Raw genomic sequence first — 13,559 nt, forward strand, 5'->3', positions numbered from 1 at the left:
TCTTAATCTACTAATAGATTTGGAAATTTTCTTTATAAAATATATTAATCGTTAAAATGAATCGAAAATCACTCATCCTTAAAAAATTATGTATTTTATTCTCATCCAGCTTGTATTTTGTATAGAAAAACATGAAAAAAACATGGCCACTCTACATTAAAATTGCCAGTGATTTTCCAATTATGTGCAATTTACATTTACATCGGGCATATAGCCGACGCTATTATTAAGTACATTTGTCAGAAGAAAAATAAATAACCATATATAACGCTGTCGTTACAGTAAAGGTGTTCATAGAGGCAAGTGCCAAGCACTTACAATTGCTAAATTTGCCCAGTATACAACAAAGATAGCTAGGATAAGACCCTAAACAAAGTACTATTTTTATTTTTAAGTGCCAGTTCAGAGGCAACCGGACCAAAACGTATGTACTGCATCAGCAGAGAAGCAGCGCTATGTAACCAAGTCGAGAATAACCTCAACGAAAACAGACCACAATACCCCAGCGAGCCTATTTGTGTTTGTGGTGTTTTCTGCGGCCCCTGATCATGACAAACTCAAAATGTAGAGCAGAAACACTGTAGAGGTTTCCACTGTGTACTAGCAGAAACACCCTAGAGGTTTCACTGTGTATACGCGCGTTCCCCCAGATGTTTCCACTATGTACGTGAAGAACCCTGTATCATCACATTGGGGGGGGGTGGTACTAGGATAATTGGGCAAAGAAACTGACAAAGCCAAATAAACAAGCCCCTCTGACAAGCACAGAGCCTTCCCTGTCTCGGTTGCAAAACATACTGTAGACTGTGCATGTGATTAGTCTCTCTATCTATGCCTCTCTCGCCCTCACACACACACACGTACGCATCATCCAGCCCTGTTAAGGGACACACATCCGCAGGATTATCAGATTAGCTGCTGGAGATTTGGTTTCACTGGCAAGGTCTGTATGTGGGTGGGGGGATCTGTGCGTGTGTGTGTGTGTGTGTGTTAGTGTGTGTTAGTGAATGTGTGTGTGTGTGTGTGTGTGTGTGTGTGTGTGTGTGTGTGTGTTAGTGCATGTGTGTGTGTGTGTGTTAATTACCTGCCCCCTTCTGTTCCTACGTGTATGGTGATATCAATACACACACACGCACACATACTCACACACACACATTACTAATTATGCAAATGAACACTGAAGTTATCATATACTTCATCTGTCAGTAATAGCAATAATAACTGGGTTTTATCTCAGCCTCTCATGTACCTTATCTGAACCATAAAAACATAATCGATCCATAATAACAAATGGAAAACTAATGTCCATGCAATAAATCCAGAGCATGAAAAGGTGACCCGTCATTGTCGGAAGTTCAAATATCATTGATCTTCTAATGCCTGCAACGCGGCATTCCCATTAGTGGCCACCGAAAATAAAAGCAACAGATAAATACTTGATGAGATGGACTAAATAAATAAAGGCGTGACCCGGGAGAATGTCCTCCGCCGGTTCCCGTCACAGCTCCTATAAGCTGAATGTGGGTTAGCAGCCCCACGGCCCCGGCTGAGCCAAGAGACAGAGCAACATGGGGGGTCTCCCTTGTCCTCTCCTGAACCCCGTCCTACTTTCACTACCACACACGGAGGAAGTTAGTTTGTCAGATGAATGACGCTCCAAACAAGTTACATCCTCTAGCTATCCATGTTAATGTCACCTCTCAGGTGATACTGTAACATGTTACATCCTCTAGCTATCCATGTTAATGTCACCTCTCAGGTGATACTGTAACATGTTACATCCTCTAGCTATCCATGTTAATGTAACCTCTCAGGTGATACTGTAACATGTTACAGCCTCTAGCTATCCATGTTAATGTAACCTCTCAGGTGATACTGTAACATGTTACATCCTCTAGCTATCCATGTTAATGTCACCTCTCAGGTGATACTGTAACATGTTACATCCTCTAGCTATCCATATTAATGTCACCTCTCAGGTGATACTGTAACATGTTACATCCTCTAGCTATCCATGTTAATGTCACCTCTCAGGTGATACTGTAACATGTTACATCCTCTAGCTAGCCATGTTAATGTTGTATCTCAGGTAATGCTTTAAACACTTTAAACCCTCTAGCTATCCATGTTAATGTCGTATGTCAGGTAATGCTTTGAACACTTTAAATCCTCTAGCTAGCCATGTTAATGTTGTATCTCAGGTAATGCTTTAAACACTTTAAATCCTCTAGCTAGCCATGTTAATGTCATATATAAGGTGATGCTGTAACATGCTACACCCTCTAATCATGTTAATGTAACATCTCAGGTGAGGCTTTCTGAAAAAAGTAAACTTCTCTGCGCTGAATAGCGTACGATAGAATATGTATTTAAAAAATGAGCAATCAATGTATTCATTTTTCTGTTTAGCATATTTGCCAGGAGTGCAGCACGATAAATATGTACATGGTATAATTATTATTTAGCAACAAGCAAAATGTGTAGTAAGCCTTCCCTTCAGGGGAACAAATGAATATTAAAGCATTGTTTACTGACTAACGGTGAAATATAGGATGCACCTGCATACTTTCATGTTTCAAACCCCCCAAATCCCATGTATACACAACCTGTATAAACCTGTAATATTTTGCCTTTCGCTGTCGGCGAGGTGGGAACACAATGTCTAATTTGAGGCTTTTTAATTCAACTCCTCTGTGAACCGAGGTGTGAAGGGAAGTCGAACCTCAGAGTATTTACTGTTAGCTTAACGCAAGCAAGTGACAAGTGCTTGACAGGTTAGGATAAACACAATCATGCAGAGTATTTATCATCCCAGCACATGGAAGGCTTGCGGGTTTGAGGACATACTTCAATGTCTCTCCACAGGCATCTCTCTGGATCATTGCACATAATACAATGATGGTTTAGAGTTGAATCCCATGCAACAGATCTGTGTTGTAGGACAGCATGACGCCATTTGGCTGGACCTCAGGGTGGAAGTGGTGGATGATGGTGGAGGGATAGATGGAGGACAATCAACAGATCCATTACTTCATTCACGCTGAAGCATTTGAAGTCTTATTCTAATGAAACAACGTCTTTAGGAGCTTTAGTCCTCTGTGGAACAGACAGAAATGGGAGACCAAAAGCTTACTTGGCACATAATGTAAAACTTCTTTATGAAAATGTATTTTCAGCGCTGGCAGCGTGTGTCACCGGCTCACATCATAACGAGAATGTTCCTGAAAGGCTTGTGAAAGGAAACGAGGGACGACTGGAACACAGCCTGTTTGGTATGTCTGATATGAAGAAGTGGCTCCTAGAATGTGCACATTTACGTAACATACAATAATGAGAGAAGAAGTGTATGTGCCAATGCATGCACGTGCTTGTTTCTGTGTGTCTGTGTGTGCGTGTGTGTGTGTGTGTGTTTGTGTAGTGTTTAGAACACTGTAGCATTGCCCAGCGGTGTGGAGGATGTATAATTCACCAAATCATGTTTTTTATTCATATGCCAGATTTATGGCTTGGCACCCATCCTAGGGGGGATGGAGGGGGCGGGGGCTGTGAGGGCTGTGATGTGTTGGACCACCAGAAGGCTGGTGACCACCAGAACATCTGCTACTGATCTCCTTCTCCTTGTCTCCAAACGCAGGCGGGGGGCTGACGTCAGTTACCGACATCTAGTGCTAGTGCCGGGATGACGTCAGCAACTGACGTGAGCAACTGAGAGTAAAGGCCGACGTGCACTTTCAAATTATAGAAACAAAAAAACATTTCCCTGACTGCATTGAAGGAAACGTTTCAGCGAAATGAGAAGGGGAAATCATAAAAATAACTGTTTATAATTGTTTTCAACCTCGACGAGGGCGAACACGCCCATGGCGGTTATTCTGAATTGGGAAACCGCTTCAGGTCTGTCTTCACCATTCTATCAGGGCTAGCCTTCAAGCGACAAAGCCCTACTTGAACACAAATTACTTGTTTCATCGCTGGAAGATTTCAACCTCAGCACACCAGGGTGTGTACTATGCCAGCAAGCTAGTGTACCGTACATCAACCGAATACATGGATAGATCATAGCTGTTACTATGCGATTACTCAGACGGACAGACAATAATAACATGACAGTAACATGATTGCCATCGGTCAGGTCAGATGTACTACTTACTGCAGCACTGATTCTTTGCCAATGGCAGTTAGTATCAGAGAACCTGTGCTGTAGGCCTACAGCTTAACATAGATACCCTGATGTTTAGGTCTAGATCGTCACATAGATTCCCTATTGTGTAGGCCTACATCACGCAAATAAAGACCCTGAAGTATAGGTCTACGCCTCTACCAAGAAACCCTGTGCTGTAGGCCTGCCTCGTGACACATAGCAACCCTGTGGTGTAGGCCTACATCATCACACATAGGTACCCTGAAGTGTAGGACTACATCACTTCATATAGACCCTGTAGTGTAGGCCTATGTCACCACATAGAGACCCTATAATGTAGGTCTACACTCCCACACACAGAGACCCTGTAGTGTAGTGTAGGCTTACACAACCACATAAAGACCCTGCAGTGTAGGCCTACATCATCACACATAGAAACCCTGTAGTGTAGTGTAGGCTTACACAACCACATAAAGACCCTGCAGTGTAGGCCTACATCATCACACTAAAATACCCTTTAGCGTAGGCCTACACCCCCACACAGAGACTGCGTAGTCTAGGTCTATATCATCAAAAAGAGACCATGAAGTGTAGGCCTATATCATCACACATAGTGACCCATACCCTGTAGTGTAGCCCTACACCATCACATAAAGACCCTGTAGTGTAGGCCTACGACACCATCATAGAGAGCCTGAATCAAATTATTCATGCATTGCTTGCTATTCACACACTCCCGCACTCGCGCTGCGACACCCAGACCCCCTACCCACCCACCGTCCAAACACAGTCAGACACCTCTACCATCCATCCGTCCGTACGTACTGAACCGAATTATCGACACATGAGGGCCCTACGGTCATATGTAGTTGCCCTATATCTATAACTACAGTACAATAGTTGATTATTAGCCGAGGTAGGTTTATCTTGGTAGGGTTGCCGTGCACACCTCTAAGAGGCCTCTGGAGTTTGACATTCATTAATTATGTTTTCAGATGTTTGTTTGACGTTAATTTATTACACCTATCGGATTAAATAACATGTGGGGTCAATAATAACAAAATATATATTTTACGTTTTATATTTGTCCGTCATTGGTATTTAAAAGATACAACTAAACATAATGTCCAGTCTAACTTGAAACACGACCATTCCTGTCCTCCACTCACCTGATATGCGGACAAGAACGTTTGCCTGGAGAATGATGAATATTTCCCAAAGTATATCCATCCTCTGTCTTCATTCCAGGTACATTACGCACATGTAAAAAAAAAAATGAGAAAAAAGAGAAAAAAGGAATCAACTGAAAAGGAAAATCTCAGGTGCAGAGTATGGATCCACGAGTTATTCTCCACACCAGGCGCATAGCAGGTACAGAAGACGGTCCCTGTTCGATACCCCCCTTCCTACAAGTCCACAATCCAGAGGGGTGAAGCCCGCGAACTCCGCCGAAGGAAGCGGGAAAGAAAGGTGTTGCCACGCGCGAGGGGGCTTTCTCGTCAGCCGCTGCGCGAGACCGGTGCGGTTTGCCCTAGGACGATCCGCGCGCGTACTCCTCCGTGGACTAGACCCTCACCGAACCGCCGACCCGTCTCTCCGCGCAGAGGAAAACAACATCCCCGGGATCAGCTCCGCCTCGATGTCCCCTAGACAGGAGCACAGCAGTGACAGGTTAGGATCCAGACAGACAGATCTACACCTGATAAACTCAATAGACACTTCTGCAGGGGCGGCGCGCTCCGCTCTGGTCCGCCCGGGAAGGACATCCCTGCTCGGCTTCTTGGGAGACGATCGGTGAACGGACGTAAGAAATCTTTCTTTCCAAATAGCCCCGCGACGCAGTCAGAAACAAATAAACAAAGAAAGGGATTTCATGCCAGAAAGTTAAAATACACTTACAGCGATCGTTGGCGGTAAAGCAGCTGCGGTACAGCCTAACGTCCAACTGTCCAGAGTGCTGTAATCTTTATATCAAATACTACTAAACTTTATATTGGATACACGCATTGATCTCATTTTACAGATAATAGTCCGCGCTACTTCAAATTAAAACAAATTAACTCCATATCCAAGTGTAAAATAACGCGTTTCGTCTGACAGAGTGGCCAGTTTTATCCCCATAAACCATAAAGAATGAACCCGTTCAGTCTGGTGCTGGCACCCAACGATGCCGCGCGCAGTGAGTTTACAGATGATGGGGCATCGCTGCAACTGGGCACATGCGCAGTTGTGAGCGCATGCAGGTTCGTGCGCACAAATAGACACATACTGTAGTAGAGGCGGGGGGTGGGGGTGGGGGGGGGAGAGAGAGAGAGACAGTGAGAGTGAGAGAGCGAGAGAGAGAGTTCAGGAAGACAAAGATGCAGATCAACTTTTCTGTTGAATTAGATCGGGTGATAGCTGAGGGCGGGGGTTCTGTTACAGTAGATGGGGTGATGGGGGCTATGTTGCATAAGATAGGGTGGTGACTGTTGTGTGTGTGTGTGTGGGGGGGGGGGGGTTCTGTTGCATTAGATGGGGTGATGGCTGGCGTGTGTATGTCGGTCTATGTGTGTGTGTGTGTGTGGGGGGGGGGGGGGGGGGGGGGTGGCTGTTGCATTAGTCCAAAAGTTTACGTCAGAGAAATGTTCTGTTGCTTCTAGCTGAAAATCATGGTATGTTTGCATTGTAAACAAAATATTTTATTTTAGTCAGCGGGAACATTTGCCATCAAGAGTAAATTATGCAAGAATGTTGTGATTGCCCATTTAATGATATCATATCACTGTAATTAAGCGACCTGCAAAGTCACCAGTTCTAAATCGAATTACAACATCTGGTGGTAGGCTTGGAGAAGAGGTTCCACTATAAGCAGTGAGAAGCTGTAGACCACAATGGAGAAGAGGTTCCACTAGTAGCACTGAGAAGCTTAAGAACAGAATGGAGAAGAGATTCCGCTGTTGGCAGTGAGAATCTCAGAGAAGAGGCTCCACTATTAGCGGCCAGAAGCTTTGGACCAGAATGGGCTTACTGTAAAGCTCCTTCAACACCAAATTTAGCATATGCCTCGAGATAAGTCAATATTTTGCACCATATGCACCATAGTTTTGGGCATGCCCAGGACTCAATGTGAAGCAAATCAATATTAATTACTTACTCTTGAATGGCGATGAGGAATTTAATAATTGAACCTTTTTTTGCAAGAAAGAACTGATATCAGTTCAACATGCAAATTCAGACAAAAAATCATATAATGCAACATTTTTTAAACTATCGATTCCCTTTGACCTAACATAACCAACCGTTCTTTGAGCTCTGGCACACCCTGCCTTTATCAGAGTAGTAAGGTTTAAGGGTAAAACAACAATATACCTTTTCTAAGTCATCCGTCACTGCGTTTCGACACTAAAGCAGCTTTGCTGCAGGGAACTCAGCTATAATCAATCGATACCGTACCCCTGGTGTGATTTTACCAAGGGTCACTTTTCCACATCAGGAAGAGGTACATCCCTGCAGACTCTTTATCCCTTTGCCACCAAAATGCTTTTAGCCGTCAGGTCTAATCCACTATCTCCTTCCCTGTATGGGGCCTGCTGGGATATCAAAGCGTCTTCCGTAAGAGAAGACCTTTCAAGGTTATTTTTACCTGAAAAGCGTACAATAAGTGGAAGAAGAGCAGACTACATCATTGGTAAGGAACACAACAGCTGTTTAGAATGTGTTTGTTTGGTTAGGGGTAACCAAACCTGACCAGTATTATCATTGACTAAAAGAAAAATCGAAATGACGACAAAAAAAACATTAACTCACTGAAATTATATTGTCTGTTTACAAAGCTAAGTAAAACAAACAGCAATGAGAGAGAAAGTTTCTCAAGTTTTCGACTTTATTTTTTTTATTTTATATGCTATATTGCTATGCTTTTATTTTAAGTATTTTGGGTGGATGTGAACTCTATCTTCCAATTGTTTAGCTGTTCCAGTGTTGGTCCACACTTTTGTTGATTTGTTATTACACAATGGTTTTTGTGACCTTTTTGAATCCCACCCCTGACAAATACCCCATGTTATAAAAAATGACAACACTGAAACAAATAAAAACAAAACCAAAACTAGGCATAAAAAAATGAAAAATAAACAAAACTACCTGCTTCCAAAACTTAATACAACTGAACTGAAATTGAAAACAAAATAAAAATTAATGAAAAATCTGAAACTATTATAATCTTGCCTCAGGAACACCACCATCTATTGGGTAAAGGAGTATTTCAATCTGCTGCTTCCACTTGACATGTATAAAGCTGGTTAGAAAGAATTGCAAAGTAGTAACACAGTAAATCGATTTTAATACAAAATAATACACAAACAGTAGAAAATGTACAATGTACATGTACAATATGTACACCATGTACATTTGCAGTACGTCTTATGTACATGTGCAAAATAACTCAGAAGGGATCATAACCATTTAATCCTGTGTTACAACAGTAGGTGGGAACCAGCAAAGAGATAGGGCAGGAGACTACAAACACTGTGAGATCACTGACAATCACTCCCTTGTCGAGTTGTCAGGCTTACGTTATCTGGGGTAAAGACACGAGCCAATGTATAATGTGTTCTGCTTCATGGCTCCATGGGTCTCAGTCAGGGAAGAGGTACAAGCGTATTGTGTTGTTTATAGTGCATGATCTGGGTTAGGGATGTCCCTGTACTTCGATTTTCAGTCATTCACCTTACTTTAAACCCACTTAATATTGGCAGATTTTTACTAAACAACGCTGTTCTTATATTCAACACAGTACAATTCATAATGCTATAAAAAACACTGCTTGCAGGTGTGGTTGTGTTCGTGTGGATGAAACGGCGCATAGATGCAGATGAAAGACGCTAATTATGCCCGCTACATTGTGAGGAGGAATCACTGGTGTTCTAATGGGAAAATCAGGAGACTAATGAGTGGATTTTTCTCCAGTGACTTTGGCTTTTCAAAACCGGTTGGAGAACGACGAGGGAGAGGAGGATTAGTCACACAGATGACGACAAGAGTGACAGCGGAGAGAGAGAGACAATGCAGGCATTGAGAGATATTTAATTCAGACTAATTATGATGAATTCCGACCAAATGTTTTCAGCTAAGGCCAGGTCTTATTATCGCTCTGCCTTGGAGAGGCTTTTGGCTTCCAGTATAGAGACGCTCTAGCACTTCATTACTCTCTGTTGGGTTCAGGCAGTAAGAGTTAAAGAGGTGCCGCAGCACATAAACGGATACCACAAGGCATTTAACACAGCTGAGCCCAAACAGGATTGTGAATAACTTGGGAGTTCTGCGTTGATTGCAACTTTCGGACGAGAATGCATGGCTGTTTCTTCATGTTTCTCAGTGTAATGAGCTAATCTACTGATTGACTAAAGGGAAACTTATTTAAAATATAAACCGCTGGTGCTTATTGGTGAAGCTGATTGGTTTCACAGATGATACATGAGAGACATGTTTGCATTCTATATGCAAATAAAGGCGAAAGTTTTCAAAACAAGTTGACTTACGCAATAGTTGGTAATTCGCACAAATACTAACAAAACTACAATTATAGAGCTGGGTAGTTCCGCCCAACTTTAATGAGGAACAGCTGGTACAACATTTTCAAAAAGTTTCTCCAGGAGTCTATGAACATAAGATAGATGTTTAGATGTTTACATAGATGTTTATTCTTATTGTGGCATCTAGACTGCAGAAATGTCAATGCAACACGCCACCTAGGGGGTGGCCATGATCCACCTACACAAGGAACGCAAGGAACTGTTCATCACATCTATGTCATTCATAGTTACATCCAAGAAATGCCTGTTTGAAATATGACCAAAGAAGCTAAAACATACTCATCAGCTAGTAGAGTAGCTGGCTGGGTAGTAAGAAAAAACCCTGCTGAATTAAAACCAAATCATGCTATAGTGTGTTGCTCCAGATTGCAATCATAGGGTAAACAAGGAGTTATGCTCAGTTTGATAAAAAGCTACAAGACAGTGTGTGCACCATTCTTAGCCAACCATGGTGCTGGAGGAAGGGGGCAGCTATGAGCTACAAAAGACTGTAAAGGCTACTGAGCCAGGGGGGTCTTCCTGAACTCCAGTGTTTCTGGGTATTGTAGTTCTGTTTTGAGAATTGTAGGTAAATAAACATAACATTTGAAATGCATATGATGCTCTTTGAATCACACATAAGGCAACTTTTGCTTTCTAAAATGGATTTTATACGCTCAAAAACGCGATTATGGGTAAAGGATACTTTTCAGGCAATACACACATACAGTATATATATTTGTCAATGTATATATATATTTACAAAATAATCTATATTTGACTTTAAGGCCCTCATGTGTCGCTTATCCAGATTATTCGTTTAAGTACGTATGGATAGATAGAAGGGGGTGGGGGGGTTGTCATAGGGCAAGTGCAGGAGTGTGTGAATAGCTTCAGGTGGTCTCTATGTGGTGATGTAGCTCTACACTACAGGGTATTAGCCAGTCCTCCAGACAAAACCACAGAATAGGTATTTTCAGAGCTGCCAACTCTCAGCAAACCTTTTTCAATAATATGAGTATATTGTTGACTGCTTCAACTGTGAGCTTAGGCCGCCCTTAGTTTTTCGATCAGGCCATAGTCATTTTGGAAGCTAAATAATGCATGCCACCCCTGTTCTTTTTAATTGTCTGAAGACATGGCAAGTCAGCCCCGGTGCAATACTTGTTATGGGCCCATCAATAAAAATGAATTGTAAAATCGTATATTATGTAATAACATTTTACCATAATTGTATGAATCCATACTTTTCAACATTTAAAAATGTTTTTTTCGGTCACGTCTTGAACATACATCAATCACGTGATATCACTATAATATCACTTTTATTTGGAATGTCTGGCATAGGCAGTCTGGACTGGTTGGGAATTTATCGAGCGAGTTATAGTGATCGGACTGGCTGGTGTTTCAAGTTATCGGACTGGCCTGGTGTTTTCAGGTAATCTGATTGGCTGGAGTTTTTTCGAGTGATCGGACTGTCCTGGTTTTTCAGGTGATTGGATTGGCTGTTCTTTTTTAGTGATCGGACTGGCTAGGGATAGCTTTATTCTATGTCGGCAAACATTAATGGGCCCATGGATATGAAAATAAGGCACCGTCATACCCAAAGATGGAAGTGGTATTTCTGTCAATGGCCTTTGCTTAAATAAAAATATATACTTTGGGCTAGTGGTGGAACAACAAAGGTTGAATAAATCAAATAAATACAAGCAAAGATGGCAGTTCCCTGATGATGGAGAGGAAGTGTGAGTGCCGACATATTTAGTCTGATTAAAGAGTGGAGATTATCTGTTTATAACCCCAGAACCCTACGGCGATAATCTGGGATTAACAAGCATAATACAATTGGAACATTCTGTCACCGTAGGGCACTGATGTGTCAAAGTGAAAAGGTATAACACCGATGTTTCAAATAAAGCTCCTGTGCATCGCTTTGTATTCACACATGCTGCATTCACTGACATACGAAAACATGAAGAGTGATAAAGCTCACCGTTGGATTTCAGACGCATCAAGAGAAAAAAAAAACAGATCTTAAAGACGTCAGGTGGCGTTACTCACTTCTCAAGGCTATTTATATTTCCCATAACATCTCAAACCTTTGATGCTCCTTTCATCGTTATGAGTCAAGGACAGGCTAGGGCGTATGTTTCTTGGACAAAGATTAGGTTTACAGAAATATGCATGAAGCAAAATGTGACACACTCACAGTGGAGGAACGTAATCAGATGGTTCTAGGTTGGCGTGATAAGATACGGTCGTTGTGACTAAAGCACTTTCTGATGAAGCCTTTTGAAGTGTGTGCATCAGACCAGAACACCTAATTAACCCAATGGCTATGGAGAAAAAAACATGTTGAAAGCGTGAAACACAGGCTTACTGTCGTGGCAACTTTACTTACATCTAAGCTCAGAGTCTTCTTGAAATGTACAAATTATGCACCAGCGTCACACACACATATTCTTACTCACATGCAGATCTCATTTAACAACACCCACACAGACATTACAAATCAGACCATAGATTGATATCTAAATTCGAATGGCAGGCTTGCTCAAATTTGGGTGAAATGGGCAATTCATGCCTCATATTTCAATCATTTTTCAAGTGTGGTTAAAGGTTTCAAATCAAAACCATGTGAATTTGGCTGCTGTAGTAATACAATTATTGAAAGCTTCATCTACTCGCACATGCTAACCCAACATGACCTACGCTAACCAAGAGTGGCCCTAGCTAAACCTAGCAGAGCAGGACCATTGCTAACCCTGCGAATCCAGCATTACCCATGCTAACCCTATCCCAGTATGACCCATGCTAAACCTAACCTAGCATGACCAATGGTCACCCAGTATGACATTGTTACAGCCACCCAGGGAGTATATTGAGTGCTAATCGGTGCTGCTGTGCTACTGGATAGAGTTGATAGTGTACTGCACAGCCTCCTCCGCGCGTGCATGTAGCGCGTTTCCACCCCATACAAAAACCAGTGCTACAACCTGTTGAACCAAGAGTACAACCACTACAACCAGTCTGCTGCTAGTCCATTTTTTATGGCCTGCTGGACATTTTGGAGAGAAAGAACAGACTGCTGGTTCATTTTTTACTGCAATCACAGCAGACATACGTGCATCATCGTTGTTGAAAACCTACAGGATTAGACTATAGAAACTAATTGAATAGACAACAAATGCATGTCCTGGGAGGGATCGTATTCTATATAATCGATCTCTATTATTGCATTTCTATATATCTACAATCACAGACAGGCAACGTTCGCATTCAAGCATGGTTTGGAGATATTTCCTCCTTTATTTCAAGACATTTTATTGATGGCTAGCAGGTCCCTTACGTAAGAGGTGCAATCGAGAGCATCGATGTAGGATCAGATTATTATTTAAAACATAATCTAATGATTTTATAGATGCCAGGAACCATGCTAGTCTTCAGTCAAGGGAAAGAGGTTTGAGACAATTCCAAAATTAAAAATATGCTAATCACGATAGAGAGAAAATGGACTTGTCACAGTACCCAGAGATAGGACTAATAGCATCTGCTTGCAGTGCTCATCCAGAATGACTAACCACCTCCTTCTTTGCAAAGCAATCCAATGTACAGCCGGCGGACCTGGAAGTTATTGAGGGACAACTGGCAGGAAGAACTGCTGCAATGTGAATACAGAAATACCTATGATGAACACATATGAGGAACCCCTGTGGTGAACACATATGATGAACACCTATGAATCATGATGAACACATAAGAATCATGATGAACATCGGTGTTGAAAACCTACAGGATTAGACTATAGAAACTAATTGAATAGACAACAAATGCGTGCCCTGGGAGGGATCGTATTCTATACT

The 13,559-nt window shown here is 42.0% G+C and overlaps 1 protein-coding gene across 1 annotated transcript in view; it reads right to left on the bottom strand.

Annotated features, from left to right (window-relative positions):
• ca10a (carbonic anhydrase Xa) overlaps positions 1-5,371 on the bottom strand; it is a gene marked incomplete at both ends in the record, with an annotated part of 114,607 nt that extends 109,236 nt beyond the window's left edge. Inside the window, one exon of the mRNA XM_079756863.1 lies at positions 5,311-5,371. Coding sequence (XP_079612989.1) covers positions 5,311-5,371 — 61 coding nt within the window. The remainder of the gene's footprint in view (positions 1-5,310) is intronic.
• Between the last annotated feature and the right edge of the window lie 8,188 nt (positions 5,372-13,559).

The sequence above is a fragment of the Pollachius pollachius genome (assembly GCF_949987615.1).
Source record: "Pollachius pollachius genome assembly, chromosome: 19".
Classification (NCBI taxonomy): Eukaryota; Metazoa; Chordata; class Actinopteri; order Gadiformes; family Gadidae; genus Pollachius; species Pollachius pollachius.